At 35.6% G+C, this 22,817-nt stretch overlaps 1 protein-coding gene across 1 annotated transcript; it reads right to left on the reverse strand.

Moving 5' to 3' along the window:
- Positions 1 to 19,753: 19,753 nt before the first annotated feature.
- On the reverse strand, positions 19,754 to 21,833 carry LOC108980308 (cytochrome P450 71AU50-like). The gene is made up of 2 exons (XM_018951176.2): positions 20,722 to 21,833; positions 19,754 to 20,559 (listed from the first exon to the last, which is right to left on the reverse strand). Exons 1-2 carry the CDS (start codon positions 21,637 to 21,639, stop codon positions 19,948 to 19,950), a joined length of 1,530 nt encoding a protein of 509 aa, XP_018806721.2. The 5' UTR covers positions 21,640 to 21,833; the 3' UTR covers positions 19,754 to 19,947.
- Positions 21,834 to 22,817: the final 984 nt, after the last annotated feature.

Consider the following 22,817-nt stretch of genomic DNA (forward strand, 5'->3'; position numbering starts at 1 on the left):
AACCTTATAGATTTTAAAATTCTCATAAGTATTATTTCTCAACTCCTCTAACTCGACTGACTGAAATTTTCTAAGCTTACCCTCATTCAATTTAGAAGAAATACTATCAGGGGGAGTGTCACCTTGGTCGAGAAATGCATACTTAGGACCTGCGGGTAGTGGCTTCAATTCCAATTTAGGACTATCCATGCTTGAAGGAATTTGCTTTTCACTTTTCTTAGACAGCTCCTCAAATTTCAATTGCCAAATATGTGGGCCATAATCCTGAGGTTCATAAAAAATAGTACAAATATCAACAACATTGGATGAATGATTCATAATATCAAACTTAGAATTAACAAGAAAATATTCAGGAGAATCAGAATTATGAGTTGTGTGAACTCCATTGTCTATGAGTATGTCAATCATGTATGTTTGTTGGCACTCATTATCCTTGGGCTGATTACTGATGTGAAATATGTTGACCTCCATGGTCATGTTTCCAAAAGATAGTTTCATCAGTCCATTCCTGTAGTTTCTAAGTGCATTATCCATAGCAAGGAAATGTCTACCTAATATGAGAGGAATCTTAGAGTCAGAGTCAACAATCGACTGAGTATCCAAAATTAAAAAATCAACAGGGTAGTAAAACTTGTCAATTTGGATCAAAACATCCTCAACTATCCCTCTTGGTTTCTTAACTGAACGGTCAGCTAATTGAAGCACAACAGAAGTATGCTTAATTTCATCAAAACCAAGCTGCAAATAAATGGAATAAGGCATCAAATTTACACTAGCTCCTAAATCTAGCAAGACTTATCCAAACTCATGATTCCCAATATTACATGCAATGGTGGGACAATCAGGATCCTTGTATTTAGGAGGAATTCACTGTTCAATTAGAGCACTAACTTGCTCTGTTAGAAATGCTGTCTTCTTAACATGATGATTCCTCTTAACTGTACACAAATGTTTGAGAATTTTTGCATAAGTAAAAACTTGTTTAATAACATGCAAAAGAGGAAGATTGATTTTTACCTGCCTGAGGTTTTTCAAGATTTTCGCATACCAGATTTTAAAACTTGAGGAAATGGTACCTTAACTAGGCTTATAATTACCTCGGCTTCCTTGGGCAACTCGGCACTATCTTTGCTTTGTTCCTCTTCAACATCCTTTGACTTATCAGTTGTTGGAAAGTGTGAGGACTTACCACTTCGTGTCACAATAGCATTGACCTCCTTCAAATTTCCTTGAGCCAAATGTTGACTTTGGGGTATGGAATGAGCTTCGGAAGGGAACTTGCCATGCTCATTCACACTCAAGAAGCTCATGAACTTGGATACTTGGCTCTTATCTCCTTGTTTTTTTCAACAATCTGCATAATCAAAAATTCAAATTTTTGATTAGTTTTCCCATGTGCCTCAATAAAAGCATGCAAAGTGTCTTCTAAAGGACTCCTAGAAGATGAATGTGCATGATATTGTGTAAGATATGATCTAGGGGATTGTGCAGATGGCTAGTTTTCAGACTTCCAGCTAAAATTGGGGTGATTGCGTCATCCCGGATTATAAGTATCAGAGTAAGGTGTAAAATGCTTCTTGTACATGCCTAAGGTATTACATTGTTTTTCGTACATCTCTCTCATCTCAGCAAATGTGAGACACTCTTGGGCAAGGTGATCTACCCCGCCACACACAAAACATGGTCCAATAGACTCTACATGATTAGCCACGTGTGTTGGTTTTAACTCCTTAGTCTTTAACACATCTAGCTCCCTAATGAGCATCTCAACCTTTGCTTTTAGATTATCCTCTTCCCTGAGATGGTAAATTCCACCACCATTTGGACTTTCTATAGGTTGTGACATATTTGTGCTCTCAGTAGCACTAGGTCCAGTTCAAGTGTAAGTTTTTTCAGCAAGCTCATTGAGGTATTCTATGGCCTCATCAGGATCTTTATGTAAGAACTCACCATTACACATCATCTCCACAAATTGGCGCTCTCTAGGAAAAAGTCCCTCATAAAAATAGTTCACTAAGCGCCAATTCTCATACCCATGGTGATGACACATACTTAACAACTCCATAAATCTCCCCCAAGACTGATACAAAGTCTCACTATCCTTCTGTACAAAGGTGGAGATTTACCTTTTTAAAACATTGGTCTTATGTTAGGGAAAATATTTATTAAAGAAGACTTGCTTCATCTCATTCCAAGACCCAATAGATCGGGGTCTCAGTGAGTATAGCCAACTTTTAGCTCTATCCTTCAAAGAGAAATGAAAGAAATTAAGTCTCACAATGTCATCAATTGCATTTTGACTATGAAAAGTCGCAACTACTTCCTCAAACTCCCTAATGTGCACATATGGATTTTCATTTTCTAAGCCATGAAAAGTAAGGAGTAACTGTATCATCCTGGTTTTAAAATTCAGTTGACGAGTATTAGCTGGAAACATGATGCATGACGGTATGGTTGTGCGAGTAGGGTGGAGTTAATCATGAAGAGTTCTAATGGATTGATCCACGTGTTCACTCATTTCCTCGAGACTAGATGGATTATCAAATAAAGGACTTAAAAAACTTGATTATGACTCTTGCACAGGCCTACAAGCAAATCTACCCAAGATATCTCTATATCTGTGCATGCAAGGTAACAAAATACTAAAAGAATAAAAATACAATAAAAAGAAAGAAGAAAATAATAATAATAATAATAATAATAATAATAATAATACAATAAGCTAAAAGAATGAACGAAATTACCGCCTTTACAAACAGTTAAAAAGAAAAACAATCTAGCAATTCTTTTACCGTCTCCCTGGCAATGACGCCAAAATTTGATTATGCCCAAAGAATAATGCGGTAGTTGTATCACAGCTTTGGGGGGTCGATTCCACAGAGTGACAAATTAAAATAATTGTAGAAAGAACAAAAAAACTAAAAAAAGAGATTAAATTATTAATGGGAAAATAAAGATTAATTTTAAATGCAAATTAAAGTGAAACAAATTGACTAACGGAAAAAGTACTCAACTTTGACAAACAGTAAAGCGTCAAAAATCCTTTGCACAAATATAATATTTTAATTATTCTTAATTCATTGAATAACTCAATTGAAAACTCAATTCCTAATATTCTCAATCGGAATGTATAGATTTATAAACCAAGATCAAACCAAATGTATCCCTTTGAAAAATCATTCACCACTTTTAAAATACATAAATTATTATCACTATTGAGAAAATCCAACGACGACAATATACTCAGAAAGCGATATTGCATCAAAGAATTAAATCAATATAGAAAAATAATTGATCCAAACATAATCAAAGAGTCAATCCATTCAATAGAAAAAGCATGACTGAATCCATAAACAGAATAAATTCTATAATTATTTGGAGAAGAAAACATTAACGATGAATTGAAAATGATAAAATAAAAGAGTTTTAGTAATTGAAAATCAAATATATAAATCAAGAATAAATTAAAAATACCATCTAAAGTGCAAGTTCATCCCTAACCTTACTTGAGAATTTAGTTACCCATAAATATAATGGACAACAAAAATCTCAAGAGAAAAAGAAAGTAAACGGTGGCCATGAAAATTAATTTTAGATCTTCCTCCTTCAAACTGAGCCTCTTCCCTATTCTCAACTTTCCAATTTCGTGCTAATGATGTACTTAAATAAGGTAGAAAAGAAACCCTAATGTTTTCATATTCCAGCACACAAAATTGCCTAAATTTTAGGACTCAACTTGGCAGCCACTTACGCGCTTAAGAAGTCCGAATTTGGAAATCCTTATTAGAGACAACTTTGTAGCCCTTTAAGATAACTTTCAAACACATTAAGAATCACATCAATCCAATATTTGAACGAAAAGTTATGATTAAAATAATAAAGTGTGTCCATTCTATCTCCTAGCGCTTTTTGGACTCTGATCTGAATTACTCTCAAACCCCATCATTATCGTTATTTGAAGAGTCCTACACTCGTTGAAAGTTCTTAAGTTATTCCAACGTCTTGTCCACTTGAAATTCCTTTGAATTTGAATGGGTTTGGACTTGCTCTTTTATAGACTCTGAAATTAAACAAAAAAATCTTCTTAGGAGTATCCCAAAGTAAATAGAAACTCAATTCAAGTATACACATTAATTCCAATGATTTCTACTAATATTTTAGCATTTTAGTCCAGTAATAGGGTATTTAGAATGTACTTTCGTACACTCATCAAATGTCTTCTTCCATCTTCCGTAATATATCTTGATTTACTACTTGAAAACACAAATCCTTGAAGAATATGCAAAGTTCGGTTATGACAACACGTACATTAGAAGTCAGCTTCTCCCGAATTCCCACTAGTAACAATTTATGCAAAAATACGTGACAATCATGATTTTTCAATCTATTTATTTTCCAGTCATGAGAGTTGACGCATTTATCGAGATTGGAGGCATAATCATCTGGAAACTTCACACCTTACAACTATTTGCAAAAATGTATCCTCTCATTCCTTGTCATCGTAAAATATGCATGCGGTATAACCACCATGTTACATTCCACCTGTAAATACAGATTATGTTTAATTCTTTTTCTCTCATGATATTTCTCATCTTAATCGTGTTCTTGGTCTTTTTGTTAATGCTCATCAATGTCCCTATAATATTATCATAAATATTATTCTCTATGTGAATTATATCCAGACTAAGTTGCAACATGCAGGATGGCCAATACAGCAAGTCAAAGAAAATACTACGCCTTGCCCAATTCAATTCTATTGCATCTCATTTTCTCTTATTCTTTAATCAACCTTTGCCAAAATTGTTCGCTTTAACTTCTAGTACTGTTCCACTATCTCGTCTATCCTCCACTCTCCCATCAAATTTAGCACATTCCCTTCGCCATGCTTGATTTGCTAACATATACTGTCAATGGCCCATGAAATACATCTTTTGCAAATATTTTAGCCATTCACTTGCAGTTTCTTTATTACACGTAGGACACGCAAACTTCCCTTTAGTACTCTAATCGAAAAGATTCCCGTATGCTGAAAAATCATTTATTGTCCACATTACTGCACCATACATCTAAAATGTCAACGTGTATGGATCAAAATTTCTAACTCTTGTTTCTAATAGATCTTTCAACTCTTTAATTAACAGCTGTATGAATAGGTCAAAATTATTCCCAGTTAATCTTGGGCTGAGGATAAGTAAACTTAATAGAAAGTTTGGCTTCCTCATGCACCTCCATGGTGGAAGATTATACGAAATCAACACTACGGGCCAAATGCTGTAACTTGTACTCATATTGCCAAAGGGATTGAATCCAATCGTTGTTAGTCCTAGACGCACATTACGAGTTTTGTTACCAAATTTTGGGTATTGATCATCAAAGAATCACCACGCAAGTGAACTGTTTTCTCCTCGTGCCACCTTATATCTTGAACTGTTTTTTACACATATATAACCTTTGCAATCCATGTTTCAGAGGGAAATAACACAAAATCTTCACTGGAATTTTTTTTTTACCCTTCCACCTTGACTCTCTGCAAATGGGACAAGCCTGTTTTTCCTCATTCTCCTTCCATAACAAAACATAATCATTATTGCATGCATGTATGGACTTGTACTCAAACCCTAACTCATTTCTCAACTGTTTCGCTTCATAAAAAAAAAAAAAAATTGGCAATGCAAAACCTTCAAGAAGCACCTCATTAAATAAGTCCAACACCATGTTGATTGCTTTTGTCTACATCCCACACAACGACTTAATGTGAAGCAGCCACACAATAAACGATATTTTACAGTGTTTTAAACATCCATGATAAAACTCGCGTTTTGCATCTTCCCACATTGTAGAGAAATTCTCCGATTCAATCCTTCGGTCACTTGAGTCGTCCTTGTCTATTTCATCCATAAACATCATAACTTCAATGTTACCCAACATCTCATCTATCTTATCTCGCTCATTAAAGTCATCCTGCATAGTATCTTCATCCATGTGCTGCATATCAATACCATGATCGAACAAAACCTCGGTTGGCTGTTCATATGACTCACTATGCAATACCCATTGAGTATACTCCAAATCCATGTCATTCACAAATATATGACTTTTTACTTTATACAATTCTATAGGGCACAGATTTTTGCACCCTCGACATGGTACTTAATGTAACCGCGACTATCGGCAGAGGCTCAAGCAAAATCAATAAAGTTTCTAACTCCATATGCATACGATACGTAGTCCTTTCCAAGTCTATCGCCAAGATGCATCCAACTTTTATTCATTTCTAAAAAAACATATAGATTAGTATAATGCAAACTAATTTCACATGCTCTAATTCCCACTGGTCATTAGATAAAGGTAGTTGGTCTTATCCCATTCTAGATTGTATCATTCATATTGCAAACATTTTGCCACTCTTTTACTTTTCACGACAGTAGAAATTTCGACAACACCTTCCCATAGTTCTCCAAGTATACATGTTCACATAGAGGGATTATCACCTTGCGAATAATATATCCAAAGAACAAATGAGGAATACACAGAAACTTCATACTAAACGTGTAAAGTAAGAGTATCGAAAATGTGTAATATAAATAATATAATCTCACACTGTCTACACTGGACAATGCAAGAATTAGTGAACACCTGAGTGTACACTAATCCCCAAACGGATCTAAGGTTATTCATGCAATATTACACAAAATCTAACAAATAACATATAAATATATACTACACACAAGCTATGTCCAAATTTGGGAGGCTTTGTTCTAAGTAATGTATATGGAATATGTTTTTTGAATTACTTAGAAATTAATTAATAAATATAAATTAAATTAAAGTTATTTGTTATTTATTAGTTATTTGTAGTCTTTAGTTAGGAATTACTTAATATGATTTTTTCTTATTTGATATATATTATTCTTAGTATGCTTTGATCTTATTTGTTTTATTTACTAAGTATGTTATGAATTACTTAGTATGTTTAATATCATATTATTTAATTAGTTATATAGTATAATCTAGTATCTTATTAATATATAGTATTTGTTTAATATCATATTAGTTAATTAGTTATTTCTTTTATATTGCTTTATTTCTATTATTAATTACTTTTTTTGTATTATATAATATCTTATTAATTAGCTATTTGTTTCAAACGTAGTATATGTTATAAATACTTTATTTGTTTTAAACATATTATATGTTACAAATTACAAGTTTTTAATAGTGTGTTTAATTACTTTTTAAATTGTTTAGTATATACTTATATTGCTTAATATATATTAATTGTTTTAAAATTGTTTAGTATATATAATCAATATATGCTTATATTACTTAATATCTTATTAATTTGTTATTTATTAGTTAATTATGAATTCTTTTTATATTTTCTATCTCCTAATTCTATCTTCTACATTCACAATAATCACAAATCAAAATATATTTACAATATATTCACACATATATGCACAAAATCATAACATGTTCACAATATTTACATAATATTTTTTTTATTCCCAATATATGCACAAATCACTCCACTATTATGTTTAATCACAACATGTTCACTATATCTCTTTTTTAAATTCACAACATATTCACAACAAATTACCAATATATTCAAAAAATCACAACATATTCTTATTAAATTTTGAACATATTCACAACAAGTTACCAATATATTCATAACATATTCACAAAATCACAACATATTCACAATCAATTCACAAAAAATCACAACATATTCCCAACCAAGTTTAGAAATATACCTAGCCTAACAATATCCCTTTACAAATCAAAAGCTTCAACAAGCTCCAACAAATAATCCTTAAAAAAATACAATACTAGTTAGTTCAAACTAAACAATACATAGTTATAACAAAATAAATCTAAATAAATAAAGAAAAAAAAACACAAAAAAATCATCCATATTGCACTAACCTCTTTTCAAGAACAAAGAAAAATTTCACTCACTCACTCTCTCTCTCTCTCTCACACACACACACAGGCGAATGGGCTGAATTGCCTTCAACCTGTGTGAAATAAAGACGTCCTAGTACATAATATTAGAACGACGGCGTATAATATCATCATACAAGTTATTGTAGCAACATTTTAAATGAAAAGTCATTGCATCAAACCATGGACCGTTCAAACGTTAACACTGTACGTTTGAACGTTCCGTGAAATTTTGAGTTTCCCCTGAAAGAACCACCTATTTTTTAACAAGTATAAATGTTCGCATGTACATCTATTGATGTGCAAACATTAATAATCCCCACAACAAAGACATATCATGTGGATAATGTTCAAATGCAAACAATAAACGTTTGAACATTATGTTGATGATGTTGCTATGTACAACAGGCCAATAATTTCATTCACGTTCGAACGTTAAGTTGTACACATTCAAATGTGAATGAAATTAGGTTCCACATATATATATATATATATATATATATATATTTATAGAAAAGTTAGGGTCACCTGTACACTAGTGACCCCTCCCCAATTTTATTGATAGCCCTCACTTGTGGCGGAGGAAAATCGTGGTTACAAAGACAAGCATCTGGGGTACAAAACGAAAAAACCCAGCATGCAGGAAAAAAACCAAGCCGGAAAAAACCAACAAAAACAACAAAATAAACGACAAACATCGAAAACTCGAATCTACCTAAAACGCAAAGACGGTAAACCTGAGTAATCCATACGGAAAGGACCCCGCAATTCACGGGGAGACTCCGTTAATTGCGAAACTGCTAGTTCGTTTCCAGAAGCTCCCTGTTTGGCTAACCAATCAGCAACTTTATTTCCCTCTCTAAAAACGTCGTTTATCGAGTAGGTCATGGAGTCCATAGTGTCGATTATTTCCTCCCAGAAATCCTCCAGATACCACACCCCACATCTCTTGCTCTTCCACCAGGAAATAACATTCATAGAATCAAGCTCAATATGCACATAATTAAGAGATAAAGATTTACAAACCTGGATCCCATGAAGAAGAGCTAGAAGTTCTGCCCGATTATTAGAACCTATGCCAATGAATGAGGAAAAAGCATGAATAAGTTTTCCATGATTATTTCTAATGATCCCACCTATCCCTGAGGCACCAGGGTTACCCAAACTGCTGCCATCTGTGTTAAGCTTGACCCATCCCGCCGAAGGACGATTCCAAGTGATAGTTTTGCAACGCCGATTAGGGGTAAGAACAGCCTGGACATTCAAACTTTTCAAAACCTGCAAATCAAAACTGGAAATGTGAGTACTAGCATGCATATCACGGCATATAAGACTAATCCACCAACGAACAGAATGAATAATTTCTGAGGTAGATTCAAAGCGACCCTCCATACGCGCCAAACAGCGCCTCCGCCATAATCTCCAAGTAATAATCACCGGAAGAATACCCAAAATAATACCAACATGAGATGAATTATTAGCTCGACGAAACCACCTTTCCACTGTATCTTTCCAATTTTGACCTATCGGGATCCCAAGATAAACCCCAAAATAATGCCAAGTATAATTAGCAATATCACCTGCAAAAATAACATGATTTTGGTCCTCAAAGTGACCATTAGCACAGCAATCACAACGAGAGGTAATAGGGATGCCAATACGACGAAGATGATGATCAACACTAAGGGTCATATACCAAGCTTTCCACATGAGAGACGACATTTTGAGGGGGAGGCTCTTATGCCAAATCCAAGAATGACCCTCAATAATATCACTTCTAATGCGGATACAATCCCAAGCCGACTTAGTAGTAAACATACCATTATCATTTTTAGTCCAAATCAGGACTCCATACCAGGCTTCGTTTTGCAAAGATCCTCTAAAATTTCATCAATATGATCCGGCCCCACTAACTGACGAATAAAATCGACAATCCCAAACATTATTTAATTGACAATCCTTCACGAGAAGATTGGGGTGCCCCACAATATTCATATCATTACTTAAAGGACCTCTGTCTCTCCAATTATCATACCAGAAAAAAATCTTACCATCCTTAAGACGCCATTTAGAATTATCCAAGATCAAAGGAAGAGATTTAGCAATCTTTTTCCAAAACCTAGTACCCTTGGTAGGATCAACCAGGGTCCAAGGTTTTTGACCCACATATTTACACTTAAAAAAATTAGCCCATAAAGAGTTACCTTGAATAAGATTCCAAGCAAATCTGGCATGAAGGGCTTTCTGCATATCATCGAGGTTTCTAAGCGCCAAACCTCCTTCCTCCACAGGACGGCAGATAGAATTCCAGGCCACCCATTTTTTCTTACCTTTGCCATTATGCTCCCCCCAAAAAAAAGTACTCATCATCCGGTGGATGTTTTTAATAATAGCTTGAGGGACATGAAGGACCGCAAAGAGATGAAGAGCCATACTAGAGATGACGTGACGAAGTAAGGTAAGACGGCCACCCGTCGATAGAAATCTCATCTTCCACCCCGAAATTTTCTTTTGGATATTAGCCAGCATATCTTCCAGATGAACCTGTTTGAGACGACCCGAAATGATAGGCACTCCAAGATATTTGAAAGGAAAAGATCCTTCTGAAAATCCAGTCTTCCGTAATAATAAGTTTTTGCGACCAGCAGCTATTTTTTGGGAGCAAAATATGGCAGATTTAGAATGATTGATACACTGACCCGACCAGCTCTCATATTTATGGAGCACAGATAAGATCTCCCTAATAGCTTGAGAGCTACCATTAGAAAAAATAACAACATCATCAGCATACATAAGATGAGAGATTCTGGGCGTACCTTGGGCCTGAGAGAATTGACCAAATTTGTTGGCCTCCACACTTTGCTTGATCAATCTAGAGAGAATCTCTTGAAGTATAATAAATAGATAAGGAGAAAGAGGGTCACCCTGACGTAAACCTCGGCCAGCTTTGAAAAATCCTTTCATAGTGCCATTCATCATAATAGAATACCAAGGAGTCGAGATGCAAGTTCTGATAAGATCACAAAAATTAGAGGAAAAACCAAAACAACAAAGAACCTCCAGAAGAAACAACCAATCCACTCGATCATAAGCTTTAGCCATATCTAATTTAATCATGATATTACCACCATGGGCCTTTTTATTAATGGAGTGGATCATTTCCTGAGTAATGGTAATATTATCAAAGATACTTCTCCCAGGAATGAAAGCTCCTTGTTCCCACGAAATCATTCTTAAGAGGAGACCTGTCAGCCGATTAACTATAATTTTGGAGCATATTTTATAGAACACCGAGCAAAGACTGATTGGCCTAAATTTATCAAACCCAGAGGGAGTATCAACCTTTGGAATTAAGACCAGAAAAGATGCAGTAAAAAATCTTGGAAGATGTTTAGAATTATAAAATTCAGAAATGGCTTCCAAGACATCTTCTTTCACAATATCCCAACAACTTTTGAAAAAGCCCGAGCTAAAACCATCAGGTCCCGGAGAACTGTTAGAAGGGATAGACGAAAGAGCAGAGTACACTTCCTTCATAGAAGGCATCCCACACAACATCAAATTATCAGAATCAGAAATAATAGGAGAAATAAGAGTAGATAAATCAGGTAACAAACTTATCTGGGAACCCTGCAAAAAGGAAGAAAAATAATCCACAGCACCCTGATGAATACCCTCCGGCGAGTTAAAAACCATACCATTTGATGATCTCATATACATTACTTTTTTGCACCGTTTGTTAGCAAGGCAAGCATGAAAAAATTTAGTATTCCGGTCTCCTTCCATATGCCATTTTAACTTGGCCATTTGAGCCAATCTAGTATCTTCACGACAGAGCCAATTATCCAAATCCGCAGAGGCAACAATAAGATCCCGCTCCGTAGAATCATCCCAATTTTGCTGAAGTTTCTTTTCCAACTCCTCAATTTGCTTCTCAAGGGATATAATATGCATATTAGTATGACCGAAATTCTGTTTATTCCATTCACGCAAGGCGACCTTAGTAATCTTCAATTTAAAAGCCAATTTAGAGAGCCCATGGCCATCAAAAGTAGCAGACCAAGCCTGCTTAACGCACGGCAAGAATTGAGGATGATCCACCCACATTTGTTGAAAGCGAAAAGGCGAAGGGCCATATGAAGAGGGATCCAACTTGAACTCTATAACCATGGGGGCGTGATCAGAAGTTGTTTTAGGCAAGTAAGAGCAAACTGCATTCGGGAAATACGAAAGCAAGGAAAAATCCATAAGAACACGATCCAGCTTAGCCCAAGACCTAGCAAGACCCGACTGCCATTGCACCAAGAAAAAATACTGCCTTTAGAATTCATCTCAACCAATCCACCTTGATGGATCCAATCATTGAAGTCCGCCATCGCCGCATTAGATCTAGGAGATCCACCCCTTCTCTCCGAGTTATTCTGAATAATATTAAAGTCCCCAGCAAACAAACAAGGAACCGGACCCATAGCTTGGGAGCTAAGGTCCTCCCACATAATTTTTCTCTCGTACATACTGCATTTAGCATAGATGATATTTAATAGAAACTGGACAGACCCAGAGGTGACCCGAAGAGAAACAAACTGCATGTTGGATCTCACCACTTGAATATCAAGAGAATTAGCCCAAAAAATCCAGATTTTACCACCAACATCCACATTAGAAGAAAAAGAATCAAATTGAAGATAATGCTGCAACCTAATGGCTTTGTCCACATTTTGAAACGGTTCAAGAACCGCAACCAATTGAGGTTTGAACTTGGAGACTAATTTCTTTAATCTGCGCCGAGATGTACCAATGCCACGGACATTCCAAACAATTATAGAATTATTCATAAAAATAAAGTAGAGGGGCGGGTGATGACCCGAGTGGAGCTTCTAACTTTCTCAAATTTTTTTTTCTTATATTTTTTCTTTACCTGTTTATCTTCAGACTCCGAATGCTATTCCTTATAAAGAGGTAACACATCTGGAGGGATATCAGGGTCCGGCTCAGAGGCGATATCTTCAGGATAAATGTCAATATTTTCCTTGCTACTTTTAGTATATAAATTCAGATCATTATCCTCATTCGTCATGAAGGCAGTTTCCTCAAGTATCAGAGAAGGAATTGATTCGACATTAAAGGAGAATATATCATTTTGGTTCAGAAGGTTACCTGCAACCTCCGAAGGCACTATCGCTTCTCTAATGCAATGATTGTTGAGGTCCATGTTCTTCCCCAGATCAGAGTGAATTTCGAAGCTGTTCCCAGGCTGTTCCAGACTGACCTTCGGTAGCGCACCAGCGGACTCCGTTTCAGGAGAACCAGGAACTGGGATCTCACCGTCACGTTTATTATCAATGCTTGGACCACCAGAAATATATTCCCCAGTCATACATTCCTGATCGTGAATCCCATGTTGAAATTTAAATGCATCCTCACACGGCGCCAGAGGTTCAGCAGCCTCTGTTTCGGAAAGGAGAAACAGTGTATTATTTATTTCACCCTCCTCTTTCTGAGATGAAGTGTTTCCACCCGATTCCTCCTTTTCTTTGTTCCGACCCCGGTTTCGATCCTCCTGCTTGGGTTTACCTGCTCTACAGGACTTAGAGTTATGTCCCTGCACTCTGCACTTACCACAGTACGCTGGCAACGTCTCAAAAATAATCTCTTGTTTTCTGCTCGTAGCCAGACCAGGGGTGCCAATCCAGAAGTACGAAATCGGCTCCTTAGTAGCGTCCATCTCCAAACAAAGCCGAGTTCCATCAGTTCGGGTTGCACAACGCGTAGAATTATCCCTGCGTATGAATCTACCAAGCGGAGCGGTGAAAATCCGAAGGAAAGATTCTTGATAAAAGTTAGGAGGTAATCTGGGAAGGAGGATCCAGACCGGAACATTAGAGGGTTCATGTTCCTCATTAAAATCGGGAGACCAGTGGAACGCACGGTACGCCACTCCATTCACTTCACACGACTCACGGGACAGGGCTTTCACAAAGTCTGCTTCCGTAGCCAATCTGATGAAGACGTTTCGGGGCAATTTCATTGAGGAAACCACCGGGATAGAAGACAAGCCCCATCGACTGGCAATGAACGCACGAATCGCATCAAGAGAAGGACGTTGGCGGAGAAACTTGATCACAATCGAGAAGCGGAAAGGTTCCGCAGATCTGTTGATTTCTTCCTTTGAGAATTGAAAGAATATTTCTCCGTCCATTATTTTTGGAACACGATGTGCAATTGAGATTTCAGGGAGTGGTTGCGGCGCCGCAACAGCCATTTCGGCGAAGGATGGACGGCCAGCTGAATGGCCATCCACGGCTGCCATGCAGCCAAAACAAAACCAAAAGACGGAACCCTAGCAGAGACGTAAAGGGCAGAAGCGTCTGGGTTCCACATATATTATCTAACAATTAACATGGAAAATGTCCCGCCAAATTTTTAAAAAGGTTCAAACGTGTATTTAAAAGTTCTAACATCACCTCAACACGTTCGAACCTTGTATTGTTCAAAATGAATCACATATTTATATATTTTTTAAACAATAATAGTTTATATAATATTTTAATTACACACGATATGTAACATAATTTGCTTATAATATACTTTTACATAGTGTTATTAGTATAACATATATATATATATTATTAGCTTATAATATATTAGTATATAATATTAGTTGTTAATTATACTTTATTAATATATTAACACTAGACTAGTATATATACTATACTAGTGCCCCATGCACTAGTATAACATATATACTAATACATAGTATTATTAGTATATCATATATTATTAGTTTATAATATATTAATATATAATATTAGTTGTTAATTATACTTTATTAATATATTAACAATACCAGACTAGTATATATAATATACTAGTGCACTATTTACTAGTATAACATATATACTAGTAGATAATGTTATTAGTATAACATATATTATTAGCTTATAATATATTAGTAAATAATATTATTTGTTAATTATACTTTATTACTATATTAACAACACTAAACTAGTATAGTATATATACTAGTACATAATATAGTAATTTATTACAATATATTCACAATATATAACAACTATATTATCAATATTAATATTATTAGATTATATAATATATAACAAATATTATATATTATATTATAAATAATATATTATTTAGTATAAATTATCAAAAATATATTCTAGAAACATTCAAATATCTCAAAAATTAAGTGATGAACATTCGAACGTACAAATAGTAACGTTTAGATGGCTCTCTCGAGAATTAAGTGACGTTCGAAAGTTAACGTTAGAATGTTCGAACATCATGTGCTTATAAGTTGTTGTCCAAACAAGAAACAACATTTCAGCAAACATGTATCTCGTTAGAACTCAAACTGTTGACTTCACCACCAAATCCTTCGCCGCTGCCGTCAAACATCACCACAAACGTTACAAAAGGGTATGCATCCATATCTAACCCTTAGTGTGTGTGTATATATATATATATATATATATATATATATATTTAATGTTTAATGAAGGTTTTGGTATGAACCAAAACTTATTGGTGGTCGAATTTTCATCTTGATTTTCCGGTCACCATGGGTTGCCAATGGCTAAACGGCTACCGTATACTTCATTTTTTCGATGATTTTTAGTCACTTTCATTGTGCTTGAGGTGTACGAGAATGACTGAGTCGACTTAGCCATTTCTATGTCGTAACATTCAAACGTTAAACCTTTCAAATGAGGAAGACGACAAACACGTTTGAACATTAATCTTGTAACGTGCGAACATTCTCTAGTACTTTCGAACATAACGAGAGTACGTGCAAATTTGTATTTTACATTCAAATGTATGTTTGTAATGTTTGAAAATCATATAGTTCATATTCTTGAACATCACAAACGTTTGAACGTTAGTCTTATGTTCGAAAGTTTATTTCACATTCGTTCAAATGTAAAACCTTTCAACTTCCAAAAAGGTCAAAAACATTCGAATGAATAGTTAATATACGTTCAAACGTTTTAATAAATAGTTAATGTACGTTCGAACTGTTATGGCCGAATGAGAAGTCTTGATCAACGAGTTTGACAAGCTTATATGGGAGCAGAAGAGCCTCATAGATGTCTTCACTACTAGAGACTGGAGTAGTATTTGCACATTGAGGGGTAGGATATACCCCTCACTGGTTCGACATATGTCATCGCCTAGCTATTGGGCATTCGTCGCATAGCTGAGACATCGACTACAAGAGGTACTTAGCCTAGGTACGGATCTGAGTAGCAGGCACATCTATAGCAGCTGCAGGCACAACTGATGCAGATGTAGGCACTACTGCATCATCTGCTGGCCTAGTTGACCGGTCGGAGGTTGAGGGTACTGATCAGAAGGTTGATGATGAGGACTGAGATGAGGATTTCTACATCCTCACTGAGACTACACGTAGCTCGATAAGAAGAACTCGTTCAATCAAAATAGTTGCTGCCTTTTTTTTCCCGCATGTTGCATCTTATTGTTACAATAAATGTGGATCTTCTGGCACATAAGGCCACATTTTGTCAAAATCGTGCACAGTTTCTCATACAAGTGGCACGTGGAGAGCCCATTGACTTGCCATTGTGCATTTTTTAAATAATCTGTTACGAGGTGAGCATCGTCTCCACAGACAAACTCCCATATAGAGTCATCATTACCCTGTTATTACTGGTCCAAAGAGTGCCACCCCAGGCAAAGGAGTAGCTAACAGAGCAGATCAGCCCCCTCGACATGACCACATACCTTCAGAGCATTGGACAGGGGAGGGGGCATGCTCGACGTCAGTCTAGCCCTATACCAGATCTTGTTCCTCCAACCCATTCTGGGCCCGGTGTTGCTCCCCATATTGGAAGTACTAGTTAGCCACCAGCGGGTACATCTGATGTGGATGCACGTCTTGCCTGGGTTGATGCGATGATATCAGATCTTACTGTGCATATCAACTAACAAATTGTGGCTGTAGAGGAGACTGTCGTTGAAATTGCCCATCGTGTATATATTCTAAACGAGAAGGTCACGACATTGATTGAGGAGTTCTGCCATATATGATTTGTGAACAACACGTCGATCTAAGTATTGTTTACAAAATTTTATCATATTTTGTACTTTATTTTTATTATATGTAATGAACAATATTATTCGATATATTTACTGTTTTTGAATTTCAATTCTCAATCTTTTTTAATTTGAAATATCCAACTTTAATATTAAATCAATTAACATTCGAACGTGAATCACTAACATTCGAACGTTGGCGTAAAAAATTTACACGTTCGCACGTAAGTAGCCTCAATATTCGAATGTCCAAGACCCATTCTGTGAATATGTATACGTTCGAAAGTAATACAATTTCTCAATTGCCTTTAGTGACAATTTCCACAAACCATCACATAATTGCTTTCTGGTGATGATTTGGGAATTGTCAAAATTTTCAAACCGTCACAAAAACTCATTTATCTTGTAGTGATTATAAACAAGCCATATTCACTATAGCTAAAGTTAGTTCAGCTTTGTGCAAAAGTTGTGTACTTTTCTCCATTTGCGAAGCGAGAGATCATGAAGATGATACGGAGATAACACCGAAGATTAAGCAAACAAGTGTTAATTTGGGTGAAGAGCCTGTCATAGAGGATGGAGAGAGACCACTCAAGATTGAGTTATTTACTGGAACTTATCTCTAATATCCTCATTTCGGCTAAAGATTCTCAAAGTCCCTTCAATTTTATGGAAACCAGAGAGTATGAAATACCTAAGAAGTGTCATTAATAATCAAACATCTCCCAGATAGAGTGTAATGAGATAGCATAAGGAGATGTCAAATTTTCACTTACAATTGATAACGGGACTGCATGGTTCCCAAAAGTTTGGCACTGAGAAAGATTAATCTAATGAAAAAGGTAGGAGATTATTTAGGATTTTCTTTTTTTATTTTCTCACTCCAACACCCAAAATTTGAGAGAGGGAGAGATCGAGACACATTTGAATGTGGGTGCTATAATATTTATTGCTTATCATTTGAGTCTTCTCGACAACTTTGTTGATCCTAGATTTTAGACAAGAATGCTAAAGGATCCCTATTCATAGAGAATGGGAGTCCTGCTATACAATAACCTTACACTACACACCCTGACAAAACATTTTTTTTTTTTTTTTCCCTTCTGGAGCTCTCCACGTCTCTCTCTCTCTCTCAAGCTCTCCATTATCTATTCTTATTTTTTTTTTAGACTTATCAGGTACAAGCAGTTTGGTGCACCAAATCACATACCAACATTCACATAATTTTTTTTATTTAAAAAAAAAAATTTGAAAAAAGAAGAAAGTCCTCTGTTTGACAAAAATCACTTTCGTCTTTAATTTGTACTATTTCATTAAAAGAATGTCTTACATTTAACATCGATATACAGTTTAGTGCGCAAAATTACTTACAAAAAGACTAATTTTCCAGTTTGTTTTTCTTCTAACTTACGCCATTACTCCATTTAAAAATCTCTCCACGTTCTCTCTCTCTCCCCAAGCTCTCCACTCTCTTAAGAGCGCTCTCTCTCTCTCTCTCTCTCTCCCCTCAAAATCACAAGTCAAGAGTTTTGGTACACAGTTGAGAACTATGACGTGGCCCTTAGACTGGATTTACCATGTCACAATGTGTGGTGTAGGAAAAATAGACCGACTGCTGAGTGGATCTATTTGTAAAACGGGATTGCCCTTTCATTAGTATATTATATCATACACGCACAATTCTCAATTCAAAAAATATCAAATGAAAAAATACATGTCAAAAAAGAAGTTGATTAAGGGCCCTGCTTAGAGTTGAGTCTTAAAAAATATTTAAATAGTCTAAAAAATTTTTAATAAAAAAATTAAGTTATTTAGACGTTACATATTAAAGTACTTTTAATCACAAACAAGCTAAAAAGTACATTTGATACTTTTCCTCAAACGTACTTTTCTAGATAATGTGAAAATTCCAATTTAAAAAGACTGTCAATTGAAAAAAATACCCATACAATTTTTAGATAATTAAAACTTTCAAACTTTAAGGATATGGTCATAATTTTTAAAATTCAAATAATCGTAATTTCTACATCAATATTTTTTTAATTTGTTTGCAAACAAACGTAATATTTTTAAAAGTACTTTCAACATATAGTTACCAAACAGTAAGATCCAATTTGGATACAAAAACGGTTTCACCTCATCATTATAATTTTACCAAATTCACACATAAAATATGATAAATAATTCAACTTTTTCAAATTCTAAAATAATAATAATATTAAAAAATAATATTCTAACGATATTTTATTTAATTTTTAACTTTAATCTAAAACTATCTCATCTTATCTCTATATCCAAACAAGACCAAAATAACTTTTTAATAATAAAACTTATTAATTAAATTATAAATCCTAAAATTATAAAACTATATTTTCTTCCGCAATCTCAAGCATGCACTAAATAGATTATGGGTTCAATTAATATGACATGCATGGCCCGTAAAAGACTATGAACTCCTATTTGCTACACAAGTCCAGCTTTCTAATTAATTCAATGCATTAAAGCGAACGTGTCTACATATATATTTTCTCCTTCCAATTAACTATTTTTTTCATGAGTATCATTTAGCAGGTGACTAACCTTTTGCATATTTTCAATCAACTCAAGGGGCAAGAGAACATGCATGTTTGACACGTATCTGCTCCTAAAAGTTGACAAGTTTTAAGTTTTCTTCAGAAAGGCCTGTTGAATCCAGTGTCTATATCTGCTGTTGTTCAAATAAAAAACCCAGTTAGTCAAAGAAATGGAAATTAGACGTATTGATGACTACCTCAGACAGACTGGTTAAGCGTGTCAAAGTTGAATCCATCAACATGTATTTTCTGCTTGTATAGTAAAGAAAGCAGATTTATTTAATTATGACACTGCATCCTGCAGAAAATATGGTCCATAAAACTAGCTGAACAAAACAGAACCGGAAATTCGTCAATCGTAAAGGCGATAAGTAGGAATGGCAAGTAGATGCTTAGCTCTAGGAACTGTAACACCAAACACCTCAGTCATGTCCAACTCAGCTGGCTGCATGTTATCTGGAAGGTCCCAATCAAAGCAATGAACAAGCTGTGCTATTACTAGCCGAACCACAGTTAGACCCAACTCCATCCCCGGGCAGCCTCTTCTACCGGCACCAAATGGGATTAGTTGGAAGTCACGTCCCCTGAGATCTATGTTACTCCCAACAAACCTCTCCGGGAAGAACTTCTCTGCATCACTCCAAACACTCGGATCTCTCCCAATTGCCCATACGTTTATCATCACTCTAGACTTTCCGGGAATGTGGAAACCATTAACTGTGCAATCTTCCCTGGCCTCATGAGGAAGCAAAAGTGGTACTACTGGATGTAGCCTGAAGGTTTCCTTTACAACCATGCTCAAGTAATCCAATCTATCCAAGTCTGCTTCCTCTACCATCCTCTTCAAGCCCACCTCATTTTCTAACTCCTTTTGAAGTTTCTTCATTACCCGTGGATGCTTCATTAGTTCCGAGAGTGCCCAGTCAATTGCTGTGGCAGAAGTGTCCAGCGAAGCTAGCATATCCTGCGCAAGGATATCAGTGTCAGGAAATTAAAACGATAAACGTACAAAGAAATTTGGGACACCCGTAAAGATTTTGAGTTTGACTATGTAAAATAAATGCAAGCAACTTGATTTAGGATACTTTGATACTCCTATTAAAATATTTGCTCTGTGAGTTATTACCAAAATTATGGCTTTGATATTGGTCCGTTCAATAGGGTACTCAGATTCTTCAGATCCCATGAAACTCAACATGACGCCTACGAAGTCCACAGTCTTGTTTTCGTCCTTGGATTGGACATGCTCATCGATGATCTTCTCAAAAAAGTCGTCAAAAATCATACTAACAGCCTTCATACGTCGTGTCAGCCCCTGAAGGTCAAGAGGAGCGATGCAAGGAATGTAATCGCCTAGGTTGGCAACTGCTCCTAGATGCATAGCCTCCTGGACTACAGCCTTGAATCCCTTCTCGTCAAGATCTTTGTCCATGTACTTCTTCCCAAATACCATACGGCAAATCATATCCGCGCTGAGAGATGAAACCTTGGCACTCAGATCAACAGCAACACAATCAGCAGCAGCCTCTTGAATAAACTTTATCAGTAGGCCAAGCTCTTCTTTTCTCATGGATTTGAAAGAACTGATTTTACGGTTGCTAAGCAACTCGAGGGTGCACATCTTGCGTATGTTGCGCCAGTAAGAGCCGTAGGGAGCAAAGGTCAAGCTCTTTTGCTCATAAGAGAGGTGCTTTGAGGCCTCATGAGGCGGTCTGCTAGCAAACACAAGGTCATGCGCTTTAAGGAACAGCTCGGCATCTTGAGGCGATGAAACAACAATTGCAGGCACCAAGCCCAATCGCATGTACATGATGGGGCCGTACTTTTGGGCTAGCCGACATAAATCTCGATGAGGAAATTCCCCTAACATATGAAGGCTCCCAAAGATGGGAAACCCTCTTGGGCCAGGAGGTAGTTTCTTAGTCTTGTTCTTGCTTTTCCATGCCCGTTCTCGCAGGAGATAAGCAAGCATAACCACAGAGATCACTATTGTCCATGACCAAGCGATGGTGTCCATGTTTCCTTCAGATTGGTCCATGTCCATGGCTTTCTTATAACTGAAGAAAATCCAAACTTTTGAAGGCTACATATATATATATATATATAATATATACGTATATGCATTTGTGAGTGAATTACTTTGAAACTTTTTATGGCGACGATAGTGTCCTATCAATAATGTCGGCCACGAAAGGATCGTCTGGTTTTTCAAACTCAACGACAAGAAGTGATCATTGCGTATTTCCTGGCAACCTGCACATGTCACTTTGATCTGAAGTGAATGAATTGTTATTTGTTTGTGACGTGTTGAGGCAGATGGATCACGTACTGTATTCATTGGCCAGTTTCATCCAATTCTATCCAATTTTATTTTATTATTATAAATTTTTTATTTTAACATAAAATCTAATAAAATAATTATTTTTTAAAATTTTTAAATAATAATAATATTAAAAAATAATATTTTTTCTCAACTCAACTTAGCGTTTCAAAGCCTTAAATTAAATAAGAGAAAATTAGGTAGATTGGGCCAACCCACTTCAATCAATGAGCTCGAGTGGCAAGAAAGCATTTTTGACACGTCTTGCTCCATCAAATTGATGAAAAGACCTTTTGAATTCAATGTCAATAATAAAATATTATTAAAATATATATTTTTAATATTATTTTTATTTTAAAATTTAAAAAAATTAAATTATTTATTTTATTTTATATAAAAATTATAATAATGATACGAGATTATAATGTTTGTAAAAACAAACAGAGCCGCTTTGAACCAACCGTGTTGTAGTTGGAGGAAAACAACCCATTAGTAAAAATGCAACACGTCAACTTCTGAAAGTTGTTTACAATAGAAAAAAAAAATGATTATTTCTCATCCCCTTCTCCTCCCCATTCAAAACTTCCGAAACTTATTTTTGTCAGGTGCCTTGCTTCAATTTTTTCGATTGAACACATTACCCTCCATAGGTTACTCTTAAACTAGTAGTCATGAACCATTAAACTACTAGACTTGGAATCTACTTCACTCTCGGTTTCATTCTAAAACAGACCCAATACTATGATATTGCAAAACAATAACCATAAAGTAATAGCAAAAAAATGATAAAGATATGGATTAAAGTAGTTTCAATCATACGAATGATAGGTAATGAACAGTGGTCGAGATGCACGTCTGATAGGTAATGTGCAGTGGCCGAAGGGCCTTTGAGACATTTTTAC

Source organism: Juglans regia, chromosome 1 (assembly GCF_001411555.2).
Source record: "Juglans regia cultivar Chandler chromosome 1, Walnut 2.0, whole genome shotgun sequence".
Taxonomy (NCBI): Eukaryota; Viridiplantae; Streptophyta; class Magnoliopsida; order Fagales; family Juglandaceae; genus Juglans; species Juglans regia.